The following is a 27,844-nucleotide window of genomic DNA, read 5'->3' on the forward strand; positions in this document are numbered from 1 at the left end:
CTGTTCTTTTCTCTCATGCTATGGGATTGCCTCTACAGTGCCTTACATCAGACCCAACATGCACCCCTTTGAATAAATTCAGACCAGGCTCGGAACAGTTGATGCAACTCTACTTGAAATTTCTTTACCAATATAGTTCAACGTGAACAGAGTCTATTTCCTAACCCTAACTTCAACTGAATGGCTGCCCAGGCATACCTCCACAAGGCAGAAGTTCTTTTCTCTCATGCTATGGGATTGCCTCTACAGTGCCTTACGCCAGACCCAGCATGCACTCCTTTGTTCCGAGCCTGGTCTGAATTTATTCAAAGGAGTGCATGTTGGGTCTGGCGTAAGGCACTGTAGAGGCAATCCCATAGCATGAGAGAAAAGAACTTCTGCCTTGTGGAGGTATGCCTGGGCAGCCATTCAGTTGACGTTAGGTTTAGGAAATAGACTCTGTTCACATTGAACTGACACGTTAATGACCACACTTGTAAGCAGGACTTTCCAACATGTCCCTTTAGCTCCCCAGTGGGCAACATTCAGTATAGGTGACCTCAGGGGGGCATGATATACATATGAATACCACCTCAATTTACATATGAATGCTGGCGGTCCACCACTATTTACATATGAATGCTGCCACTTATTGCATACCAATGCCGGTATTTACTTGTAAACACAGGGTCTGAAGGTGAGTCATCTGTACACCGAGCTGGGCATCATTTATATCAGAACTTCACACTGAGATATCAGGACACGGGACCAAAAACCTCCAAGGGATGAGGGAATTTACCTGGGATAGTTGAGCAAGTATGAGGCAGCTGCTTTGGTCCCCCACAACAATGACAGGGCCCAGGGCAGCTACCCCTTTTGCCCTACCTTAAAGATGGCCCTGCTGGTGGTGATGTCCTATGAGTCAATTCGTACCCTTTTGAGTGGGTAGTCCAGTCTTCCAGGCGTGTCTGAGCAATGATTGCTCACGTTTTGTGAGTCACTTATGTTTAATTGAAAATGTTATGAAAGAAGAATTCCACTAAGCTCTTTGTGTATCTAAATGGAAACAAAACCTACCCTAATAAAAGTCTGGAAAACTAGAACCAAGAAAAATAAAAATAAATCTTGTAAGCGTTTATGAAGGAAAGACTTATCTTTTATGGGGAGATACTTCAGTGTTTAGTAGATGGCCTTCTTAAATTGGCCTCATAGTTTGAGAGTGTGGTCAGGATCTAGGCTTCACATTTACTGTTCCTTTGTAGTATGAAGCTGCTTCATCACTTATTTTGCTTTAAAGCCCAATTGAAGTCTCACGCTGTTATGACTTGTTATGCAATGTGCTGCCGGAAGCACGCTGGAGAGTCAGACAGTTGCTCTCTCACATAGAGCTCAGCATTCCAGTTCTGCAGTGCTCATACATGCCCCCTGCATGGTACTCTAAAGTACTCCACAGGGGGCATGTGGGATCACTGAACTTTGTGCAAGAGCAACAGTCCAGTTCTTAAGTGCACTGCAGGCAAAGGGCAGCCTTCTATTTTGTGTAGACACAAGTAAAGAAGCACAAACCTAAAGTCATAATTATCTCAATAGCTTTGCAGTCTGTCGTGGGATATATACAGTCCTATATTAGTCTATATAGATGGTCAATGGCATATGGGGAATGAAGAGTCCAAAACACTCAAGGCTGCCAACATATGGGAACAGAAACCAAGTTCCAAAGGTAAAATACACAAGGAGATAGGCGCCTCTGAGTGTAGACGTTTAAAAACTTTAATACTGCATAAGAATAACAACTTACGTTTGAGTAGAAGGTATAGGCATGTGGGTCCCAACAAGGGAAAGTCCTAATGTTGACGGTCCTGCTCTCCTGGTCCTTCACGCTAATGGTGCCATCATGGTGTGACGTCATCCTCTGGCACCATCCTACCCTTGCGGTTCACGCCTTGCTCTGAGTCTCTCCGCCAGAGCCGGGGCCCTTCCCTTTCAGCGGTGGATTCCATTAAGATAGTGCCCGAGCGTGAAGGACCGGGAGAGCAGGATCGTCAACGCTAGGACTTACCCATGTTGGGACCCACATGCCTATACCTTCTACTCAAATGTGAGTTCCTAATCTTATGCAGTATTAAAGTTTTTAAACATCTACAAAGGCGCCTCTTTCTTTGTGTTTTTTTCCTACTATGTGTAGCATCCTCTTACCCCCTAGATCAGTGATGGCGAGCCTTGGCACCCCGGATGTTTTGGAACTACATTTCCCATGTTCAGGTGGGCTGGGTTTCCCCCTCCTGGGTTGGATTCTTATCCCATAGTGAGGATGTGAGCAGATGGGTGTCAGTCACTTACTTTACTCCAAGTACTGTGCAAGGGGGACAAGTGGGATTGCTGAACTCTTCCGGCAACATGATTGAGAACTGGATTGCTGCTCTCCTGTAGAGTTCAGCAATCCCACTTGCCCCCTGCACAATACTTGGAGTAAAGTAAGTGACTGACACCCATCTGCTCACATCCTCACTACACGATAAGAATCAAACCCTGAGGTGAAAAGTCAGCCCCACATGACCTCTGGGGGTCTCTAATAGCCTCTAGGGGGTAAGAAGGCACATAAGCTGCCCTTTTCCGGCAACACGCATGAGAAGTGGACTGCTGCTCTTGTGCAAAGGGAAGCTTCCTACTATGTGTAGCATCTTCTTACCCCCTAGAAGCTATTCGAGACCCTCAGAGGTCAGGTGGGCTGAGTTTCCCCCTCCTGGGTTGGATTTTTATTACGCAGTGAGGACGTTAACAGATGGGTACCAGTCACTTATTTTAGAGTATATTAGAGGCAAATCAAGTTCAAGAGAGGCCACAGGAAACCCAAAAGAACAACGCTCAGACTGCAAAAAAGTGTTCCTCACAGCCAATACAGAGAAGCACCTTTAAGCTGTTGTGGAAATTTAATATGTTGAAGTGGAGATTTCGCTATGCGTAATCCGTCTCCTGCGCTATTAAGCACCCTTTCAGCCTCTTGGTATAATGCATCTTATCTCATGTCCCTGTTTCCCGTATCATCCCAAGTAACACGAACATGACCGCCATCTTACATCCTTAGCTCCACAGCTCGACTGTCTGCCCTCAGGAGCACAGGCACCTTTTATTCATCGGCAACAAAAGGAAATGACAAGCAGGAAGTCATGGCCCCAAAAGCCAATCGCTTCCTCCGTGCAAAATTACATCACAGGAAATTACTACACAGGAAATGACCACACTAAAGAGAAGGGCATCCACCATCTTGGTCAGCATGGAGCCCACTCAATACTGCTCAGAGTAACCAGTATCTAGTAAGATCATTCTACTTGCTCTTACAGGCATGAGAAGATCTGCTGTTGTCAATATACGGTACAAATATATTGACAAGGCACATATCAATATCCTCTTATTAAAACAGATCTGTATCCAAAAGGGATAGCGTAGCCATAGCAGAAATATATAAGTTTCTCTCGTTATGCAGACTTCGCTTCTCTAATGTGCATAGACATTTGAAGGCAAGAAGCCCAGCACATTGTGCTTGATATTTACAAACCGACAAACGCCCACACACACTGAGAACACGTCAATGAGCCCATGAGAAGGTTTTCATACTGACAGTTTTACCGCTGGTCCAGATTCATAGTTACATAGTTAGTCAGGTTGAAAAAAGACACCAGTTTAGTTCAACCACAAAAAAAAAAAAATCATACAATCCCATATACCCAATTCTATACCCACAGTTGATCCAGAGGAAGGCAAAAAAAACCCCAGCAGAGCATGATCCAGTTTGCTAAAGCAGGGGAAAAAAATTCTTCTTGATCCCCTGAGAGTCAATCGGATTTTCCCCGGATCAACTTTACCTATAAATGTTAGTACCCAGTTCAACTAGAGTGCTCCTCGGTTAAATCAGACACAGGGAGACAGATGACAAGCTATAAAACACACATAAAATTTCCACAACAAAACCAGATGGTAAATTCTTGGATGCATAAGGTAGAGCGTCTGGTACAAAAGCACATCCCGCATAAAGGACTTCAATGGTTAAGGGCATCAGATGCAGCCAACACGTTTCAGGAGATAAAAGCCTCACCCTCCTTCTAGGCACAGCAGTCGATGTTAATAAAATCACAACAGAATGCACCAAGGGACCTGTGTGAAGACTTGATGAAGACTAGCATCTCTTGATGGCACTATAGACATAGCCAGACCGGTACTCTGCATCCTCTTAACTGAAAGTGGTAACAGCACCTGGATGAGCAACATGACTTCCTGCAGTGTTCAAGCATTCACCTTGCTCTTCGCAAAACACTCTCTGGCAATCGTGGTTCTTCCCCGGTGCTTCAATCCAGAATTCGGATTCCCTTTTCCTGGGCAACACCTCTGGCCAGACAGTGAAAGCTTGATGCTGAGGCTTTGGCCTACTTTTCTCAGGAAGATGTGTCCTCCACAAGCTGCAGGCCTGGAAGGTCAGGAACAACAGCACACGCCCTCAGAGAAAAGAGAACGTTTGAAGGTCTCTCCCAAATATTTATACCTTCCCCCAGCATGCACCACAGGCAGGAAACCTTCTATTGGTTGGCCAAGGAGATTTTAAAATTCTTGGATCTACTTGCAGGTCTTGCTGGGGACATTCCCTACCCTGTTTCCCTGAAAATAAGACCTAGCGTGATTGTCAGTGATGACTACAATATAAGCCCTACTCCCCCAAATAAGCCCCAGTTAAAGTCCGTGTAGGTCTTATTTGCAGGGTAGGGCTTATTTTTGGGGAAACAGGGTAGGGCTTATTTGGGTGGGTAGGGCTTATATTGCAGCCATTACCGACAATCACGCTAGGTCTTATTTTTGGGGAAACAGGGTATCAGCAGGCAGAAGCAAAAAAATAACACAGAGCTTAGGGAAAACCTGAACATAGCAGAACTATCCATTTGTGCTCAGGCTGACTACAGCCCGGCAGAGCTACATTTAGGTTTCCAGATGATTCACTTAACTAGTTGCTGACCGGTGGCCGTCCAATGACGGCCAGGCGGCGCACCTATTGTGGCGGGAGGCCGTCATATGACGGCCTCCCGTTTAAACAGGGAATGCGCGCAATCGTGCGCGCGCATCCCTGTTTCTTCGGTGGCGGCGTGTCACGGAGACACCGCTCGCCACCGAAGGGGGTGAACAGCCATTCGTTATGGCTGTTTACCACGTGATCGTCTGTGATGAAGTCACGGCCGATCACAGATGGTCGCACCCCGACTGTGCACGGCGCATGCGTGCGATCGTGAGCGCCCTGCGCGTGCACGTCGGTGGCGGCGTGTTCCCCGGGAACACTGCTCGTCACCGATGCTGGTAAACAGCCATTGGCCGGCTGTTTACCCACGTGATCGGCTGTGATCCTTTCACAGCCGATCACTAAAATGTAAACAAACCACGGTAACAAGATGTTACCAGGTTGTTCTCCTCCTCACACACCGATCGTGTGTGAGGAGGAGATTGCGGTAACATCTTGTTACCGCCTAGTGTACACCAATCACACTGATTGCCTGCCTGCCCCCCCCCAATAAAGAGGACCTGTCGCCACCCCTCAGAGTACCTGTCACGGCACATCGGGGTACCCGAGTACCTGTCACGGCACATCGGGGTACCCGAGGACCTGTCACGGCACATCGGGGTACCCGAGGACCTGTCACGGCACATCGGGGTACCCGAGGACCTGTCACGGCACATCGGGGTACCCGAGTACCTGTCACGGCACATCGGGGTACCCTAGGACCTGTCACGGCACATCGGGGTACCCGAGGACCTGTCACGGCACATCGGGGTAACCGAGGACCTGTCACGGCACATCGGGGTACCCGAGGACCTGTCACGGCACATCGGGGTACCCTAGGACCTGTCACGGCACATCGGGGTACCCGAGGACCTGTCAGGGCACATCGGGGTACCCGAGGACCTGTCAGGGCACATCGGGGTACCCGAGGACCTGTCAGGGCACATCGGGGTACCCGAGGACCTGTCAGGGCACATCGGGGTACCCGAGGACCTGTCAGGGCACATCGGGGTACCCGAGGACCTGTCAGGGCACATCGGGGTACCCGAGGACCTGTCAGGGCACATCGGGGTACCCGAGGACCTGTCAGGGCACATCGGGGTACCCGAGGACCTGTCAGGGCACATCGGGGTACCCGAGGACCTGTCAGGGCACATCGGGGTACCCGAGGACCTGTCAGGGCACATCGGGGTACCCGAGGACCTGTCACCAGGCCATCAGAGTACCCGAGTACCTATTTGCAGCCCATGTCTCATAGAATATACGTTGGGGTGTTTGCTTTCCAAAATGGGGTCATTTTGTGGATAATTTCACTGTCCTGGTGCTCCAGGACCTTCAAAAGTGTGATGGGTAGGAATGAAATGAGATGTGTCATTTATGCTCCTAGAACGCCTGAACGTACTACTTCAATGTTCGGCCTCTCTATGTGGCCAGGCTGTGTAAAAGTCCTACACATGTAGTATCGCCATACTCGGGAGGAGTAGCAGAATGTATTTTGGGGTGTAATTTTTGCTATATACATGCTATGTGTTAGAAATATCTTATAAATTGACAATTTTGTGTAAAAATAAAAAAAAATAAAAAATAAATGCGTGAAAACTTTTTCAAGGCACTGTAAGTTGGAATGCATAACAAGTAAAAAAAAAAAAAGTGAGACGCCAATTGGGCTTTAAAAAATGTACTATAATTTTATTATAGACATGACTTCTTCGACCATAGGGTTGAATCATTAGGGATGGCCGAACTGTTTGTCCGGCGGTCGGTTCGCGGCAAATTTTGCGTGTTTGCAATTCGCCCGATCGGCGGACTATTGCCGCTGTTCACCCGGCGGACATATGTGTTTACAGTGTGAAAGAACTTTTGACCCATGATGACACATCCATCATGGGGTACAGAACAGCCAATTGAGACATTTCAGCACATGGACACTTGGACATTCCCCCTACCTTATAAATAGACCTGATCTGGTGGCCATTTTACATTCTGTCTTATGTCAGTGTAGGGACAGGACGCTGTGTGTAGCAGGGAGAGACTGTAGTGACACAAATCGCTAGCTATTAGGTCCACAAAAGTCCTTTTAAGGACTGGTATAGGTGTAGTACAGTATATAGGGTTCAGTGCACTGCTGTGCTGGTGATTGCAGCAGCCTGTCTTTTGTCAGTGTAGGGAGGGACAGAACGCTGTGTGCAGCAGGGGAAGTCAGTTTAATCACTAGCGATTACTATTAGGTCCACAAAGGTCCTTTTTAAGGACTGGTATGTGTACAGTATATATGGTTGTACACGTATAATATACTTTCTTTCAAATATAGAATATTATACTTGGCTGCTGCCCGATTCTGCAGCTGTCATTTATCAGTGTAGGGACTGAGGGACACTGCAAATCACTAGCTACTAGGTCCACAAAGGTCCTTGTAAGGACTGGTATAGGTGTACAATATATAGGGTGCTGGTGCAGGGCTGTGCTGCAGATTACTGCCCTATTCTGCATCAGTCCTTTATCAGTGTAGGGACGGAGGGACGGTCTGCAAATCACTAGCTACTAGGTCCACAAAGGTCCCAAATGGCAAATTGCAGAAGGTGCGTGCGATTACGTCAAAGGACGCACCAGACTTGGTTGGGTGGCTCACTCAGCCTTACTCTTCTGCACCCTCCTCATCCTCTCGATCTGCACCCTATTCTTCACTCTCTGCTATGTGCACCCCCAAAGACACTACCACCAACACCCCCACCACCATATACCTTCCGCTTGAGTCACAGGAATTATTTTCCGATCCATATCAAGACATTTCCGATGCGCAGCCACTCTTGGCATTGGAGGAGGAGGTAGCAACAACCGCCACTCAGGAGTCTGACGACAGTACCCAGATCAGCCCAAGGAGGAGGTTGGTCCCCGTTGTTGCTGCCTACTCCGAGATCTCTAAATATAGCGGTGGGGAAGGTGACGTCGATGATGACGTGTCTAGTGATGTCACGTGGGTGCCCACAAGAGAGGAAGAGGAGGGGAGTTCAGAGGGAGATATGGACCAGCAGATAGGGAGGAGAAGCAGGAATAACTTACATTGCACAGGAGGGACAAAGCAGACTGCGACTGTATCAGGAGCGAGGCATCAACCATGTACGGTCACATCTGGCGCTCCCAGGACGCCGGCACATGGCGCCGCAGTCTGGGCTTTTTTTTAACATGTCCGCTGCTGACAATAGTGTTGCCATCTGCAATCTTTGCAGTCAACGCATAAGTCGCGGTAAGCCCAACACTCACCCAGGGACAACCGCCTTAAGAAGGCACATGAGCTGCCATCACCGAGCCCAGTGGGAGCAACGGAACACACAAAGCCACACTCCAGGCTCTCACCGTCCAGCCTCGTCTTCTACTTCTCCTTCTCCTCTCTCCTCACAATTGTCCTCCACTTCACCTTCCATCATGCCATCCTCACGTTTTTCTGCAAAAAGGCAGGCTTCCGTGGGCCAAATGTTCAAGCGTAAAATGATGACGCCGGATAACCCTCTTGCCCAATGGTTGATGGCTGGCTTGTCAGAACTGATAGCCCGCCAACTACTGCCATATAAACTGGTGGACTCGGAGGCCTTTTGAAAATTTGTGGCCATTGGAACACCACAATGGAAGGTCCCAGGAAGGAAGTATTTCTCACAGAAGGGCATCCCAGAGCTATATGGCCATGTTCAGCGGCAAGTGAATGTATCTCTGGCACACAGTGTCGGTGCCAAGATACATCTGACCACAGACACGTGGTCTAGCAAACATGGGCAGGGAAGGTATAGAACTTTTACTGGCCACTGGGTGAACCTTCTGACGGCTGTTAAGCATGTAACCCGTAGCACCCGTGTAGAGTTGGTTTTACCGCCACGGATTGTATGCAGGCCTGGCTCTTCTTCTCCTCCTACTCTATCCTCCTCCCTGGCTGACTTCTCCTTTTCCGCTGCTAGCGTCTCTTCCGCTGCACCGCCCAAGCTCCCCAGAACCTATTCGACATGCCAGGTGAGACGTTGCCATGCTGTGCTGCGTCTGTTGTGCCTGGAAGCCAAGAGCCACCCTGGCCCCGCACTCCTTTCAGCTTTGCGTTCACAGGCAGATAAGTGGCTAACACCGCTCAATTTTACAGTTGGTAAAGTGGTGTGTGACAATGGTGCCAATCTGCTTAGCACATTGAAACAAGGCAAAATTATGCATGTGCCATGCATGGCACATGTCTTAAACTTGGTCGTGCAGCGATTCGTTGTCAAATACCCTGGGGTCCAGGACATCTTGCGGCAGGAAAGGAAAATCTCAGCCCATTTCAGAAGATCTTACACGGCCATGGCCCGCCTTGCTGACATTCAGCCGCGACACAATCTGCCGGTCAGACGTTTTATTTGCGATTGCCCGACGCGATGGAACTCAACCCTCTATATGCTTGATAGGCTGCTCCAGCAGAAACATGCAGTTAACGTCTACCTGTACGAACTCTGTGGCAGAACAGGTTCTGGAGAGCTGTGTTTTTTTTTTCGCCGTGTCAGTGGCTGCTCATGCGCGATGCATGCAGACTTCTGCGGCCATTTGATGAGATCACCAAACTGGTCAGTTGCAGCCATGGCGCCATCAGTGACATGGTACCTTATGCCTTCTTTATGGAGCGTGCATTGCGTCGTGTCATTGATCAAGCCATGGAGGAGCAGGAGTGGGAAGATGAGGAAGTCGCAGTGCTGGATGAATTCCCAGGGGGGCTACTCTACGCGCTCTGACATTATCCTGGATGATGAGCAGGAGCCAGGCCACCACACCGCTTCCAGTTTAGTGCAAATGCTCCAGTTTTTTAACAGGGACCCCCGTATAAAAAGCATAAGGGTCAAGGACCAGTACTGGGTGGCAACGTACTTAGACCCCCGGTACAAGCCCAAAATGCGGAAATGTTACCACCGTCACAGAGGACTGTCAGAATGGAGCACTTCCAGGCCTTGCTTCGAGAAAGGCTGCATTCTGCTTTTGCGTGCGCTGGCAGAGGAGGAATTCCCATTTCCAGAGAGAGTTGCGGGTACCAATCCAACAGCACCTGCAAGAGGAGGCCGCTTTGAAGAGGTGTTGGTGACTTCTGATATGAGGTCATTCTTTCAGCCGACCCATCGACAGGTCTCATCCGGATCCAGCATCAGGGAATGCCTAGACCGACAGGTGTCCGACTACATCGGGTTAATGGCCGATGTGAACGCTCTGAGGAGTGATGAATCCCTGGACTACTGGGTGGGCAGGCTTGACCTCTGGCCAGAGCTTGCCCAATTTGCAATAGAACTGTTGGCTTGCCCCTCGTCCAGTGTCCTGTCCGAAAGGACGTTCAGCACAACAGGGGGGATCGTGGCACTCGCCTAGATCACGACAGTGTTGACTACCTCACATTTATAAAAATTTATGAGGCTTGGATCTCGGAGGATTTCAACATATGTGACCAGTAGACCATGTATATCTCTATAAACAATTTATTTAATCAAGCACACAGACCTTTTTTCTACATTTGGCTCACTTCCTTGTACAAAAAATGCACATCATACTATATGCCTGTACCCTCCTCCTGTTTGAAGAGGTTGAGCAGTGTCCTATTTTTGGGGCCCAGCAGCGGGTTGCTGGTATCGGTGTTGCTGTCAGTGCTCTCTATCTCGGTGCTGGTGTCAGTGCGCGCTCTATATCACGGTGCTGGTGTCAGTGCGCGCTCTATATCACGGTGCTGGTGTCAGTGCGCGCTCTATATCGCGGTGCTGGTGATCATCTCCTGCACCCTCTTCATAGCCTACCCTGACCTTTCCTCTCCTCCATTGCCTTCATGCGCTCCTGAGTCCTGAATTTGGCAAAATTTCACATATGAAAAAAGAGTGCTTGTAGTTGTCGATCCCAGATTCACTTCATACATGTTATGTCAGTGGCCATGTGGTGGGACTATGTGTGCACAGCTAGTAAGTATTTTGTGGCTGAAAATATGACCTGTAGGTTTTTAAAGTTTGCCTGCCATTGAATGGGGCCCGCCGCAAACTGTGGGGTTCGCAAACTTTTGGCTGTGTTCGCGGTTCGCGAAACGTCCCGTCGGAAGTTCATCCATCTCTATCAATCATCTCCGGTTGATTTTTCTGGGTTTCTTCATTCATACATCACTCACAAAGTGATAGGATGAGTAATAAAAAAAAAGTTCTTTGTGTCCAGACCGATTCCGGCGATGACACCAGCTGGTGCTCATACATATTTCTCACTTTTTTTTGAGCAATTTAATTCTCTCCTGCAAAAGTGGAAACCATTTCCTGGCTGATGGAGCATGACCTAATTAAGGAAAAATGCTGCACTGTTCTTGAAAGTCGGCATAAACCGTGCCATGTATTATGTTTTATCTCAGTTTTTGTTGATTTTATGCTGACCCAGGAATCTGCAGATACTTGTGTAGTACATTCCCCACCGAGGCTGTAAGGTGTGGGAGCATTGTATATGCTGAACGGATGACTCCAAATCCTGCAACAAATCCTATAGGGATACACAGCGAGAAGGTGGATTAGACTTCCAAGAAACTCTTACCTGCCAGAAGAGTTGTGAATTGATTTTCATGAACTCTCGGTTAACATCTTTCCTGTGCATAGAAAGGATGTAGAAACTCTTATCTTGTTATTTATTCAATCGTTACAATTACTTTGCCAGGAAAGTCTCCACTTCTTCTGAATACCCCGGAGCAGGGGGAATAGACAACCTTTTGGGAAGTGGAGAGCGATCTGAACAACATAAAAAAAAAAAAAAAAAGGTCAAAGATCACTGGGGATTGGGGCCCTTTTCTTTTAGGCCCCTTTCACGCTGTGCTGCCACGGGTGTCAGCGGTAAAGTGGCGCTATTTTTAGCGCTGCGTTACCGTTGTTTTAGCAGTGCTAGCGGGGAGATTTTAACCCCTGCTAGCAGCTGAAAAGGGGATAAATCCTCCTGCAAAATGCCGCCGGTGTGACAGCACTGCCCCATTGATTTCAATGGGAAGGGACGGTGGAGGAGCGGTGAGTTCACTGCTCCAAAGAAGCTGCTGGCTGGACTTTTTCTGACGCCCTGCCAGCGCACCGATACAGTGTGAATGTCTGAGGGCTTTTACACGGGCGTGAATGGAGCGGCTGTTTTAGGGCGATTTGCAGGCGCTATTTTTAACGCTATAGCGCCTGCAAAACGCCCCCAGTGTGAAAGTGGTCTTAGGAATTTAACTAGCAAGGCTTAACTAAATGGTAAGGAAAACTTGCAAAAGAAAACAAACGTGACTGTAAAAATATGAACTTTGCCTACCCTAAAAGTGGAAGGTGTCGGTCAATAGAGCAATGGACATTGTCAGTAGGGCAGTGAAAAATGTCACTAGGGCAGTGGATGGTGTCGGTAGAGCAGTGGATGGTGTGTGGACGGTGCCAGTAAGACAGTGGACATTGTTAGTAGGGCAGTGTACGGTGTCAGTAGAGCAATGAATGGTAAAGCAAAGCATTGGCGGGCACCAGAGCACATGGTGCCAAAGGTACCATGCAATTTGGCACGAGGCGTTTTTCAAAATCTGTGCATGCGCTACTTTTTGTGTGTTTCCGATGTGATTTACAACCCGTTCAGAGGAAAAGGGCTGCAGGGAAATGCGCAGGAGTTGCACAGATTGCAGAACTCGTTCCTGTGCGATTCTGGAGTGAACCAGCCCTGTTTATTTTTTTTTCTATGTTCACACTAGCTGGATGCTAAAACGATCTCATTTGCAATCAACTTATGTTCTCTTCTTCTTTTATAGGAAAGCTGCAACTGCCTAATGCCACTTTACTGGTGGAGACCTTTTTAAAAAGGCGCCAATTCATCCCCGACCCACAGCGCACGAACCTCATGTTTGCTTTCTTTGCCCAACATTTTACCCATCAGTTCTTTAAGACGTATGGAAGGATGGGGCGAGGGTTCATTAAAGGATTTGGTCACGGGGTAAGTTGCATTTTTCTTTCTCAACATTCCACTTAAGACATCCGTGGGGGGGTGCAAAAAAAAGTTTTTGGTTTGGAGCAATTAATCTTCAGATAAGAGCCTTGACATCCGAGTAGCGAGCAGACCTCCCTGTTAGTGCCTCCTTTATGTTCTGGTGGAGTGATCCTGCACTGATGGGTGTGCCTGAGCGGCTGCCAGGTAAAGTTGGAACTTGAAAGTCTAGCATGCAGTTAATTAACTAAACCTGGGCTGACTACTAAGATACCATCTAATTGGCGCTATAAAGTTTAAGCCATTCGGGAACATGCTTCTCATTCCTTAAGTGTCTCTAGGATAGGCTTAGGGTAACCTATGGACATTAGGTGCCTGTTCTGTTAATCCTTTACCTGCAATTTGATATGTTACGATATAACTTTCCAGTCTCAGGAAAACCCTGCTAAAAATTACTATAGCTACAACTCATGATACTTTAGTGTGATGGCCAGTGGAAAGAATGCTTCTTCCACTTGTGGTCACTGGGAGAATTACCCCCCTACAGATGGCTAAAAAGATCAATGGTGTCACTGGAAACTTATCTGAGAGGCAGAAATTGCTTAAGGAACCCCTAGCAACCTCTGGAGGAGGAGGGTTCCATGGAATCCTGGTTGAGAAACCCTGATCTATGGGGTAGAAGTGACCACGGCAAATACTGCCCCTAGGCCAGTCATGGCTAACCTTGGCACCCCAGATGTTTTGGAACTACATTTCCCATGATGCTGAACTACACTGCAGAGTGCATGAGCATCATGGGAAGTGTAGTTCCAAAACATCTGGGGTGCCAATGTTCGCCATCACTGCCCTAGACTGTAAGAAAGCCTATTAAAGTGCATGTAAACCCTAAGAATATTCTTCTTTTATTTGCCCTTTTGGTCTGTTGTGTTGTGGTCCCTTTAAGAGACTTCTCAGGCATTTTCACCCCTGCAGGTTGAGGGGTAAGCCAGTAAACATGGATAACTTATTTAAAGTTTTTTCCCTGGATTAATAAGTTCTGATATGGGGCCCAGAATCCAGAGGCTTGGAGAGATCTTGAGTGGCAAAGAGCCTCCAGTCCTGACTAAGGGATACCTTGAACCTGAAAGGGTTAACCTGCCTGCGAGAGTGGTATGAAAGGGGCAGGAAGCAATCAGCAGGGGTCCATGAAGTGTTGCATGGAACAGGACACAGTTAGTGAGCTAGGGGTTGGCACACCAACGAGGGCCTCTTCCCGACAACCCTGGCCCGGTCTTCCTCGTCATCCTTCAGCCTTTAGAACCACTATAAGTAATTACGAAGATCTTTCAGGTATCCACTTCCCACCCGTAGATGACATATAATGCGATAAGCGGTATAAAAAAATTTCAGCCGGTGATTCTCTCTTCAGCAGAAGGGATTCAAGTGGCTGGACAGCCACTCAGAAGGGGGTATTGATAGGCAGCACTGGTGATGAGGAACTTTGGTGACTTTTATAGGTGGCACTGTGTGGCACTGATAGGTGACACTGTGGGCACTGATGAGTGGTACTGTGGGCATTGGTAGGTGGTGGCAACCAGTAGGTTGTACAGAAGCCTCTGTAGAGGCTTTCCACGATCAGGACTGATGTCCCTTTCACAGCCGCCGGTAATCAGCTTTTTTTTCTCATGCTACCAGCGCGAGGAGAAAAAATAGCCAATTACCGGCTCTGTTTACATAACACTATCAGCTGTCATTGGCTGACAGCTGATCACGTGGTAAGGGTCGGGATCGATCTGTGATCAGCCAAGTCTCATAGACTCGCCGATCACAGAGCATGCGGCAGGAGGCTTGAGCACGGGAGGATGTCTATGGATGCCCTCCTGACAAATTGGGGATGGGAGGTGGTTAAAGTGTGTATTTTTCACTCAGAAAAAAAAAAATGGCTGCACAAATACCGTGTGACATAAAAAAGGGTCGTGGGAGCTGAAGTGGTTTACTTCCCCCTACTATATCCAAAGCTAAAAAGAAAAAAAAAATAGAGACAGTGTAAAAAAAAAAAAAAAAAGGTTTCAAATAAAATAACCTATATGACCTATATTTTTTAAAAACTTTACATTTAAAATTTTATATATATATATATATATATATATATATATATATATATATATATATAATGTATGTGTATATATATATATAAATATATAAATAATATTATACACATATGTATATCTGAACCAAGGTGTATTAAAAAAGGCCTATAATGCACCTCTCAGCACCAGATTCCACACACCAAAAAATATGACACAAATATGCGACCCGTCCAATTATTGCAAATTACCAAACTATCTGTCACATATATTGCGTGTTTATAATGTGCATTCTCTGTGGGGTAATCCTGTGTAAACCTCTCCAGTGAGAATGCATTCGTTTTTATGTTATGTTTTCTGACGCTTGGTTATTGATTAGGATTGTTAAATGATTTATTTTTAGCTTGTTGCTCCAGGTGTTGATGTTCCGGTATTGCCGCAGTGAATATGTTGCTATTCACTGGGCATTTCACTATGTTTGTTTACTCGCTGTGTCCTTCCGCTGTGTATAGAGCTCTGCGCGTCCGGTTTCCATGACAGTGTGCAACGTCATGTGGGCTGGGTGGCGTGTGATAGGCTCTCGCAGCGGTGGACGTGGCGATATAAACCGGCCTCTTCAGTCGTGTAGCCACGCCCTCTGTTGAAGTCGGAAGTGACGCAACGCGTCAAAGCGTGGCCTACACGACGTTCCCAGGAAGTGACGATTGCGCTTCACCGCTGACCAGATCCAGGAAGTGACTCATGGTGTCAGCATAGAGACACATGCGGAGGTTCCTGGCGTCGGGAGATACAGTGATAACACATCTGTTTATGCTGTTTTGATTGTAATTTAATGTACACAGATTATTATATGGGGAGTTTTATTAGCTTGTGGCATTGATTTTAAAATAAACGGAATTATGCTATGTGCAAATTCTCCTCTGTTTTATGATGTGTTTGGAGTATTGCTGAAAGCTGGACCTTAGTGGATGACCCTTGAATAGTGGTAAAGCTAGAGAGGAAATACCTCGTTAAAGGCACTATTTACAGCTTGGTCTGGTGAGTTTAACCCCCTAAGGGGGACGTGCTACACGTGGTGAAATCCTGCAACAGTCTGGTGGGTGGCACACTAATAGCATTTTGAATAACCACCGATATCACCTTGCAACGCTGATTATAACCACTACTGTCACCTCTTCTGCACATTAAGGACTTTTTATAACTATATGGATACATATTGCCTTTGTCTATAGCGCTGTTTTAGTACTTACATTTTCAGGAATTGGACTGATTGATTTTTTTATTACTTGAGAGATAGATAGATAGAGTGTGTATATATATATATATATATATATATATATATATATATATATATATAATGTGTGTGTGTGTGTGTGTGTGTGTGTGTGTGTGTATATCTAACCAAAATGTTCTTTTTTTATTTTTTTTATTTAGGGTACAGTAGGGAAAGGTTAGACATTCTTTATTGCTGTGTCCCTGGGGAGAGTCTGCTTCATTTCCAAGTGACTGCTGCTGCCCAGAACAAGGATAATTGCCCCAACACAGAGTGCAGTGAAGTCCCCCCTCCTCACCACTCTATACGGGGGGGACTTCTGGCTGGGCTTTTAATTTAAAGTTCATTTGGATTTTGAGAATTTTTGCTCACAGTAAATCTGAAGCCTCAGGAAAAAACGAGAGCAGCGAGAGCCCAGCTGTGCTTATATTGAGTGCATGCTGTACCATAATAAAACGCTTCCTGGAAGGAGTATGAGGTCGCCAATAGCGGCCAAATGTCTCATCCAGCTTATTCCTGTTACATTTTATTTACCTCCAGACCATATTCATTTCCTCTCTGCTTTCAATGCCTTGATGGAAATTTGCTTTAATGTCCACACTATGTAATTCAGAGAGAAAAAATATATACATTACAGCAAAAACTGAGGAATTTTCTGCAATGAAACTAGATACACTTTGCAAAAAAAAAAAAACCATAAAGATAGCCTAGGCCATCTTTATGTAGAGCAACAACTTTTTTTCTTTTCTTCAGATCCTCAGAGTTCTGCCCTGCGGCCCAGTCTCCGAAGGGAGGGGGATCATGCTCTTCAGTATGTCACAGTACATGTTAGACATGTGTGATTAGTTTTGTACGAATCTCAAATTTGTACGCTCGGGAGGATCCGAAAATACGAATTGCCATACGTCCAAATTTTGTACGCAATACGAACTTTTGTTTACGAATTTTGGATCAGTTGTCGTCGTATCGACGACTGTCATTATGCTTATTGTAAGGGGCTCCCACCATCCCTGTGCTATGCTGACTTCCTCCTGGGGCTGTACCTCTGCTGTGCTCATTATGAAGGGTTTCCACCATTCCTGTGCTGTGCTGACATACTGAGCACAGCAGGGGTACAGCCCCAGGAGGAAGTCAGCACAGCACAGGGATGGTGGGAGCCCCTCATAATGAGCACATGGCTGCCTGCTCCAGTTTTGAACCCCCGCACTGTACGGGGTCACAGCGGTGCATGGCAGACAATCTGTTTGTCTTTCATTTTCAAATCTTAACGGAACGAACTGAAGAGAAGCTGATTGGTTGCCATGGGCAACTGCTCCGGATTCTGTTTGCTCCAATTTTGATCAATTTCCCTAAATGTCTTTTTATCTGTTCTAGCAGTCATATGTGTAAATGAGGAGAATGGTGGGGGGAACATCAGGGCATATTGGAGCACATTGGGGAACATCAGGGCATATTGGAGCACATTGGGGAACATCAGGGCATATTGGAGCACATTGGGGAACATCAGGGCATATTGGAGCACATTGGGACACATTGGGGAACATCAGGGCACAGCGTTTACCAGCCAGCATGCAGAGTAGTGCAGGAAGCGTGTGTAATAAGTTCTCTCTCCGCTCCTCCCTGGCGGCACCTCCTCTCTTCTCGTCCACCCCAGATGATGTCACAAGCAAATAGGGGTAGATGAGAAGCGAGGGGAGGGATTGTGTGGAGGTACAGGGACCAACTACTAAGACCAAATGGCCATCTCTGCTGCAGACAGTCAGTTCAAGGAATGTTGAGTGAGGGAGGGGTACCCCAGCTTTGGCAAATTTGATTTTCAAAAATGCTAACTGCTCCATTAGCTGGGGGGACAACTGGGATCTTTGGGGTGACAGGATGTTTCCCATCACAGAAAACATCCGCTCACTCTGGACACTTGTCGGAGGGCAGGACAGTAGCTCCTTGGCAATATCTGTGAGGGCAGGCCACTACTCGCTCTTCTCCTGACTAAAAAACATTGGATCTGTGGTGGGGTGCACTGGTGGGGCTGACAACTAGGACATGACAACCTCCTTTGCTGATATGGGTTTCTTGGGGCACACTGTGCTGGAGGTTCCCATTAGGGTGTCAAGTGCCTCAGCCAAGACAGAAGATGCTCCGCTGGCAGGAGCTCTGCTCACTTCACTAGATGATGCATGGGAGAGGGGGTCTTCAATATCTTCTTCCTCCTCTTCTCCCAGCCTTACCATCTGCCTTTCCTTCTGACGCACCCTGTCGATTAGTCTGTCCCGCCAAGTTGTCAGAGCACTACACTGCACAGCCATTTTGCCCTTGATGCGAGGCTCACACATGGCAGCCAGCATCAGTTCTGGGCAAGAGGCGGTCAACTCCTGCATGCGCCTGCCCAACTCCATCAGAAATGTGTTTAGCAGAGCCAACACATCAGGTTGAGGGCCACCACCAGGCAAAGTGTTCCTCAGCCGACTTGAACCGCTCCAATTTGCTCTGAAGGTGGTTGAAGAGTGGGAGCACATGACCAATGCTGGCATCCTTGTGGCTTAGGTGTTCTGTAACAGAGGAAAGGTTTGAGGACTGCCACAATCTGCCCAATTATGGCCCAGTCCTCCCTGCCTAAAGGTCTCTCTATGCCAATGTTATGATCACAGGCCATGGCATGGAGAGCCTTCTGCTCAAGGATGTGTTCCAGCATTGCTAGGGTTGAATTCCACTTAGTCCCCACATCCTGTTTTAGGCAGTGTTCTGGAAGGCCTGCCTTCCTCTGTTCCACCCTGAGGAGGTGGCTGTCCCTCACACTCCGATGGAAGTGGCCAGCCATCTTCCGACAAGAGTCCACCAATTTGGACAGCCTTCCATCGCCGCCAGAAATGGTCTCCACCAACCGAAAACTGTCAGTTACCACCTGGTGGAGAAGGTGGGCTGAGCAGCACCCACCCACAAAGCTGCCATCCTTTACAGCCTTGACCATGTTGCTGCCTCCATCAGTGACAACATAGCCAATCCGGTAGTTGTTGTCTGCCTGTCCAAACCACTGCAACAACATTTTCTGCAGGGCTTGCAGGATGTTTTGAGCTGTGTGCTTTTCATCAAGCACCTCAGCGTACAGGAGGAAGGAACGATGCCCGTGTTTGTCAACTGCTGACGAGGATCCAGATGTTTGAACTACATCATGGGACTCCTTGGCCTGCCACCAATGTGCCATCAGGGACAGGAAGGCATGCTGGGCACTGCACACACGCACTCCACAGGTCAGTGGTCAGGTGCACTGTCTGTCCACATGCCCTTCCAATCTACTCCTTGAGCACCCTGACACAAGACCTGTATAAGGCTGGCACTTCAGTTTGGCTGAAGGTCTTGCGTGATGGCACACGGTACTGTGGTGCAACAGCCTGCATCAATTTCTTGAAGGGCTCATCTTCCACCATGTTGAAAGGTGCTCCTCCAACTGCAATGAGCTGGCCACTCAGGCGTGTTATTTTATGCACCTGCACCCGAGACATACCCTTACTCTGAAAGCCACCAAAATCTTCCAGGGTGGCCTGGCTGGTATGGATTGGATGCGGGATGGTAACAGCATTCTTTTCTGCCTTATACTGGCTGATGGTGCTGGCACTCATGGTGGCTTTTAGCGGTGCCACTATTGGTTCCCCTTTTGGTGTTTGGAGGAGTGGCCATGATACTTTTCTCCCCTAACAGCACTGCATGGTGGTGCACACGCATGTGCTGGTTCATGCCACTATTACTGAGATGCCCCATGTCTCGGCCCCGGCTGACCTCCCTGCCACAGTGATTGCATTTGGCCTTCTGACCGACACCAATTCTTTTAAAATGCTGCCAAATGCTGGAACGGCAGCCACCAATTCAGACACTGCTTGATGGAATCCCTTCCACTGCAGTGGTCTCACACTTTCTGAGGTTAGGCAGGAGGAAGAGACCTGAACATCCCAGGTATTTTGGGTTCTGTGATGGCTTGAGGCCTAATGGTTGCATTGGCCCATTCTGATGCTGGAGGCTTAGAAAGCACTTGGGCAGGGGTCTTTTCAGGAGAAAAAAGTAGTGGGGACTGAGGGCAGATACTTTCTGGGCTGTCGTGGTGCCAACATGGGTAGAGGGCTGGAAAATAAATTTGTCTACAACAATGTCAGGAAAGCCTGCTTTCCCCTCTTTCACGCTGCCAACTGAACAGTGATCATTAGAAGCAGTAAACTCTGTCTCCTTGCTGACCACTGCCAAGCTCCCTGTAGTGCTGATGGTGATGGCACTGGCAGCAATGGGGGTGGTGACATAATCATGAGCCTCAGCCTCCTGACATGTTTCCTGTTGCATGGCCAGGATCTCCAGCTTTGGCTGCACAAATGTATGTGCACTGGGAACCCCTTTGGCCTGCCCTCTTCCATAAAAGGTACCAATGGGCAGCATGCTACCAGCAGCAGTGCCAGAGGTGGTAGCACCACTTTTGCTATGAATTGTGCTGCTGGTTCTAGGAGGTAAATCCTGGAACAGCTGGCGACGTGCAAATGTCTGCTGATTGCCAGGCTCTTTACTACCAGCAGTCTTCACTCCCAGTCGCCTCAGCTTTATGGAAGGTGAGCTGAGCTCAGAGGGCGCAGAGACAGAACGTCCCACCTGCTGCTCATGTACACGGCTCATAGCTCACCCTCTCCCAGCAGCACTCTTACTGCTTTTTTGGCCTTGTTTGCTGCTCATTTTTCCTTTAAAAGTTAGAAAAATGTAGACAAAAAATATATGATTTTGATTGCAGCAAACGAACACCAAAATCACCAAATGTACAAAAAAAAATTTATAGAAAATAACAAAATATTAACTAAATGAAAAAAAAAATCATCTCTCGAAACCAACCAAAAAACGAATAAAACCAGAAACTAAACACTAACATGATACACTCGCAAACTACAACAGATCTAAACTAAAATTAACAATGAAAAACTAAGGATTGCAAAGATATTCGCTTAGATGCACAGACAAATAATTGTGTGATCTGCTCCACTACACTACACTAACCCATAAAGGAAAGTCACATGATCGGGCCTGCCCTGTAGGCTTCAGCAGCAGAAGAAAACCTCTGATTGGTCACCCAAGTCACATGTCGTTTCCATAGTAACGAAATTTGGATAGAAAAGTGAACTGAACGCATCTAACGAAAATTCGTATTTCGGATAGGAAATTCTTCAACGGAATTTCGTATTTCAGATAAAAACCAAACTTCCATCAGTATCGACTGTCATATTGAGGTATATATTTTTTCCTTTAAATTCATCGTAAAGAACGTTCGTACAAGTTGATGAACCTAACGACAATTCGTATTTCGTATGAATTGAAATTGAGTTTGGGACACAAAATACGAAGTACGAATTAATTTTAATACGAATCATAATGGAACAGAATGAAACAAATTTATTGACGGCGCCCATGTCTAGTACATGTTGGCATTCATGGTTCCCTCAATGAACTGTAGCTTCTTTGGTGGACCATGGCGAGGCGTGTTCTGAGTGGAACCTGTCCTGTTAAACTGCTGTATGGTCTTGGCCACCGTGCTGCAGCTCACTTTCAGGGTCTTGGCAATCTTCTCATAGCCTAAGCCAGTGATGGAAAACCTTGGCACCCCAGATGATTTGGAACTACATTTTCCATGATGCTCAATTACACTGCAGAGTGCCAGAGCATCATTGGAAATGTAGTTCCAAAACATCTGGGGTGCCGAGGTTCTCCATCACTGGTCTAGGTCATCTTTATGTGGAGCAACAATTCTTCTTTTCAGATCCTCAGAGAGTTCTTTGCCATGAGGTGCCATGTTGAACTTCCAGTGACCAGTATGAGTGAGAGCGATAACACCAAATTTAACACACCTTCTCCCCATTCACACGTGAGACCTTGTAACACTAACGAGTCACATGACACCGGGGAGGGAAAATGGCTAATTGGGCCCAATTTTGGACATTTTCACTTAGGGGTATACTCACTTTTGTTGCCAGCGGTTTAGACATTAATGGCTGTGTGTTGTTATTTTGAGGGGACAGCAAATTTACACTGTTATACAAGCTATACACCAACTACTTTACATTGTAGACAAGTGTCATTTTGTTCAGTCTTTTCACATGAAAAGGTAGAAGAAAATATTTGCAAAAATGTGAGGGTTGTACTCACTTTTGTGAGATACTTTGTGTGTGTGTGTGTGTGTGTGTGTGTGTGTGTGTATATATATATATATATATATCTCTATCATGGTTTACTTTTTTTTTCCATAATTTTTTTCACTTTTGTGAGATACTAGAAGTATAACTTTTTTTTGCAATGAAAATAACAAACAACAAGACTTTTGTATCACCTTAACTTCAGATTTAAAAACAAACTGTTGGTGCTATATGAATCCTGTATAATAATAATAATTCAGCCTTCCTCCAATTTTTTTCAAAACTAACCAACACAATTTTGCCCTTTCATAACCTATGAAATGTATTTTGAATGAAATGCGGTTTCGTAGAGTATTATCTACATTTTAGAAGTATTAGTAAACGAGGTGACGGTTGCAGCATTGCACTCCATCATAAAATTTAATATTACAACATAATCTCAAAATAAATATCTGTCAATGATGCTGAAATTTCAGCGTTCTTATCTTTTATTTATGAAGGCGCTCCTCTGTATATATTTCACAGAAGGTACCAATTAATGAAGATCTATGACTTTTATTTGGTTTGGGTTTATCTGCAAATATGAGGGAGTGCGGCCCATTCATGATCTGATGGCATTTCTAATGTGTCTTGTAGGTGGACCTCAGCCATGTCTATGGAGACTCTCTGGAACGTCAGCACACACTCCGCCTATTCAGAGATGGGAAGCTGAAATATCAGGTGTGTAATATAGGAAACAACGTATCATTGTCAATCCTCCATCCTAGCGACGTCAGCTAATGTACAGTGCTGTGAAAACGTATTCGCCCCCTTCCTGACTTTTATTTATTTTTTTATTTTTTTGCTTGTCATGCTTAAAGTACTACATAATTATAAGCACAATTTTTTTATTTTTTTTTAAGAGAGGCCATAGTTTTAATATAAATAATAATAATCACAAAAAAAATATATATAAAAAAATATATACGATGTGGCACAGCCATACTGCTGCTCTTTAATTCACCTCCTGTAGAAGCAACCAGCTTAAAGAATAACTCCACCTTTTTTACAGCCATATTTAGGGTGTTGCATATAACACAGTGCCAAGCCAAAGCCCCTTTTCCTGTGACAGTGTATGGGGTGTCTTCTCCCACAGATCGGCGGTCATCTTTTGAATTTTAAAGCCTTTAAGTACCTGAAGTTGATTTGCTGTTTTTGGTCTTTTTTTTTTTTAATCCCTCCTAGAGCAGCTCTCAGACTTTTAGAAGCTCTTAAAGGGGGTGGGTAGGCAGTGCTGGGAAGGGGTTAATAAACGATAATACAAAAGGTATAATTTTAACAATAAATAATAATATAAATATCAATACATTTGTAAAGTAATAGTATCAATAATAAAAAATTAAAAATAAATACAAATATTAATACTGAATAATAATAAGTAATACATTAATAAGTCATTATTACATCAAAATGGTAAAATATTAAGTAATACATTTGTAAACTATAACTATTTAATAAACAGTAATAACATTAATAATAATTGAAAGAAAAAATACAATAGGTAATATTACGAAATAATAAGTAATACATTAGTGATAAATAAAATACATACATAAAAACAATATATAATATTGCTAATAAATAATACATTTGTAAACTATAACAATATTTAATAAAAAGTAAAAATATTAATTGAAAAATAAGTAATACAAAAAAAGTAATAATAATTGAAAAATAAATAAAAATGGGCAATATTAATAAGTAATACATTGGTGATAAAAAAATAACACATATATAAAATTGACATGGTTATTTATAGATGGGCAACTCCTATCTTCATATTGATTAGTGGTTCCAAATTAATAACTACTGCAGTATGGAACAGACACAAAATATACACTCTGCATCTCTCCAAATAACTGTTCTGCTTTAGACGCAATTGAAGGTTTTTATACACATGATGATGTAGGTATCGCATTAATATTACAATTGTACATTTATGGTAACAAGGGGCGTAACATAGGCAGACCAATTCTAATCAGGACTCGAAAGAATGTAAACATGTCATGAAAACATTATTGTACCGTGTGCACAGTGAGGGCAGTGTGCAATACATACATAATAGAATACAATTCTATACAGAACCTACAAATTTCCTTTACAATAATATTGCTAATAAATAATTACATTTCTAAACTATAACAATATTTAATTAAAAGTAATAATTGAAAAATAAATAAATATAGGTAATATTAAATAATAAGCAATACTTTGGTGATACAAAATAACACATACATATAAACAATATAAAATTGACATGGTTATTTATAGATGGGCAACTCCTATCTTCATATTGATTAGTGGTTCCAAATTGATGAACTACTGCAGTATGGAACAGACACAAGATACGCGCCGCATCTTTCCAAATAACTGTTCTGCTTTTATTATGACGCAATTGAAGGTTTTTATACACAGGATTACCTAGGTATCACATTAATATTACAATTGTATGTTTATAGTAACAAGGGGCGTAACATAGGGAGACTAATTCTAATCAGGACTCAAAAGAATGCAAACATGTACTGAAAACATTTATTAGTGCCGTCTGCACAGTGTGGGCAGTGTGCAATACATATAAAATAGAATACAATTAAATACTGAACTTACAAATTTCCTTTACAATAATACTGCTAATAAATAAGTAATTCATTTGTAAACTATAACAATATTTCATAAAGAGTAATAAAATTAATAATAATAATTGAAAAATAAAAATAGGTAATAAGAAATAATAAGTAATACATTAGTGATAACAAAACAAATGCATACATAAAAACAATACATAATATTGCTAATAAATAACACATTTGTAAACTATAATAATATTTAGTAAAAAGTAATATTAATATTGAAAAATAAATAAAAATAGGAAATATTAAGAAATAAAATACATTAGTGATAACAAAAAAAATTACATACATAAAAATACATAATACTAATAAATACATTTGTAAACTATAGCAATATTTAATAAAAAGTAATATTAATAATAATTTGAAAATAAATAAAAATAGGAAATATTAAGAAATAAAGTAATACATTAGTGATGACTAAAAAAATACATACATAAAAACAATACATAATATTGCTAATAAATAAGTAATACATTTGTAAACTATAATAATATTTAATAAAAAGTAATATTAATAATAATTGAATAAAAATCGTTAATACAAAAACAACAAAAAAAGTAGTAATAATAATGATTGAAAAAAAAAAATAGGTACTGCATTAATAAATAACAATTATTTCATAAAAAGTAATAATAATAATTGAAAAATAAATATAGGTAATATTATTAAAGAAGTAATACATTTGTGATTTAAAAAAAAATGCTAATATGTAATGTATTTCTAAACTATAATAATATTTGATAAATAAAAATCATAGGTGATAAATAATAAGTAATAAATTAGTGATTGCAGTATGTTACCAGAATGTGTCCCTGTTGATGTCCAGCACAGAGCTAACACAATAAATTTCTTCATGGGTCTCTTTGCACTTCAGATAATAAATGGAGATATGTATCCACCAACAGTGCTGGAAGCTCCCGTTCACATGATCTACCCAGAGAATATCCCCAAAGAGAAGCAGTTGGCGATGGGGCAGGAGGTCTTCGGGCTTCTCCCCGGATTGATGATGTACGCTACTATTTGGCTCCGTGAGCACAATCGGGTGTGTGACGTGCTAAAGAAGGAACATCCCACATGGGACGACGAGCAGCTCTTCCAAACCACGAGGCTCATTCTCATTGGTGAGCAGGTCGTATTTCGGTGTAGTGCCTCCACCCAATTGTTCTCTTACCAAAAAACAAATGATATAATTTTCTTCTGCCAGCAAGATCCAGCTTAGATATGAGCATTTTAACTAACGCCCATGTGCACGAGAATACTGAGGTCATTCATGTGAATCAGATAATATTTCATATACTGAAAAATAATTAAAAAAAAATGAATCTCAATATCTACACCTATGCCCTCATTAGGAAGTATTACAGTAAAAAGATGGGATTCATAAGTTAGTACTCCCTATAATAATCTGGAAGCTTAGGTGTCTGTGTCCTAGCAACAGTAGAATGTTAGTTGGCTTCCTTCGGGAGCTCCTTGTTTCCTGGCATTGGAGGACACTAGGCGACAATTGCTGCAACAGGGAATGCTAGGTTGCTTCCTTAAGAAGCTTCCTGCGTCCTAGCTCCAGGTGGATGTTGGGCAGCTTCCTTCAGAAGCCACCTGTGGTTTTAACAGTGGAGGATGCTAGGTAGAAAAAGCTGCCCACATCCCAGCAACAGAAGAATGCTGGTTGGCTTTCTTCAGGAGATCCTTGTTTCCTAGCAATGGAGAACACTAGGCGACAATTGCTGCCTGCTTACTAGCACCAAAAAGGATGCTGGGTGGCACAAGCCACGAGTCCTAGCAACAGAGGATGCAGGGAAGCTTCCTGCACCCTAGCAACAGCTGGATGTTGGGCAGGTTCCTTTAGAATCCATCTGTGTCCCAGCAAGAGAGGATGCTAGGAAGCTTCCTATGAGAAGCTGCCTGCGTCCTAGCAACAGATGGATGTTGGGTAGCTTCCTTAAGAAGCCATCTGCATCTTAACAATGGCAGATGCTAGACAGGAGTAGCCGCCCGCATCTTGGTAACAGAAGAATGCTGGTTGGCTTTCTTCAGGAGATCCTTGTTTCCTAGCAATGGAGGACACTAGGCGACAATTGCTGCCTGCTTACTAGCACCAAAAAAAGGATGCTGGGTGGCACAAACCATGTGTCCTAGCAACAAAGGACGCTAGGAAGCCTCCTATGAAAAGCTGCCTGCGTCCTAACAGAAGGATGCTGGATGGCTTCCTTCAGGAGCTCCTTGTTTCCTAGCAATGGAGGACACTAAGTGACAATTGCTGTGTGCTTACTAACACCAAAACGATGCTGGGTGGCACAAGCCACATGTGTCCTAGCAACAAAGGACGTTAGGAAGCTGCCTGTGTCCTAGCAACAGATGGATGTTAGGCAGGTTCCTTCAGAAGCCACCTGTGTCCTACCAATGGAGGACACTAGGCGACAATTAATGCTAGTAACCAAAAGGATGCTGGGTGACACACGTCACATGTGTCCTAGCAACAGGATGCTAGGTAGCTTCCTGCATCCTAGCAACAGATGGATGTTAGGCAGGTTCCTTCAGAAGCCACCCGTGTCCTAGCAATGGAAGATTGTAGACGGATTCCTTGAAACGCCACCTCTGTCCTAGCAAAAAAAAAACTCTGCAAGACCCTTCATATCTGCCTGGCCATTCTTATGTCTTTTTTTTTTTTTTTTTCTATTGCTTGCAGGCGAGACCATAAAGATCGTCATTGAGGACTACGTACAACATCT

The 27,844-nt window shown here is 44.5% G+C and overlaps 1 protein-coding gene across 1 annotated transcript in view; it reads left to right on the forward strand.

The window, feature by feature from the left end:
• The window catches only part of PTGS1 (prostaglandin-endoperoxide synthase 1), a 91,950-nt gene that overhangs the window by 39,002 nt on the left and 25,104 nt on the right, over positions 1-27,844 (forward strand). Inside the window, exons 6-9 of the mRNA XM_077467420.1 lie at positions 12,783-12,964; positions 23,080-23,163; positions 25,990-26,236; positions 27,802-27,844. The exon at positions 27,802-27,844 is cut by the window's right edge and continues 244 nt beyond it. Of these exons, the coding sequence (XP_077323546.1) occupies positions 12,783-12,964; positions 23,080-23,163; positions 25,990-26,236; positions 27,802-27,844 (556 nt within the window). The remainder of the gene's footprint in view (positions 1-12,782; positions 12,965-23,079; positions 23,164-25,989; positions 26,237-27,801) is intronic.

The sequence above is a fragment of the Lithobates pipiens genome, unplaced genomic scaffold (assembly GCF_037356315.1).
Source record: "Lithobates pipiens isolate NorthernLeopardFrog02 unplaced genomic scaffold, aLitPip1_a1.2 Scaffold_1, whole genome shotgun sequence".
In the NCBI taxonomy this organism is placed as follows: domain Eukaryota; kingdom Metazoa; phylum Chordata; class Amphibia; order Anura; family Ranidae; genus Lithobates; species Lithobates pipiens.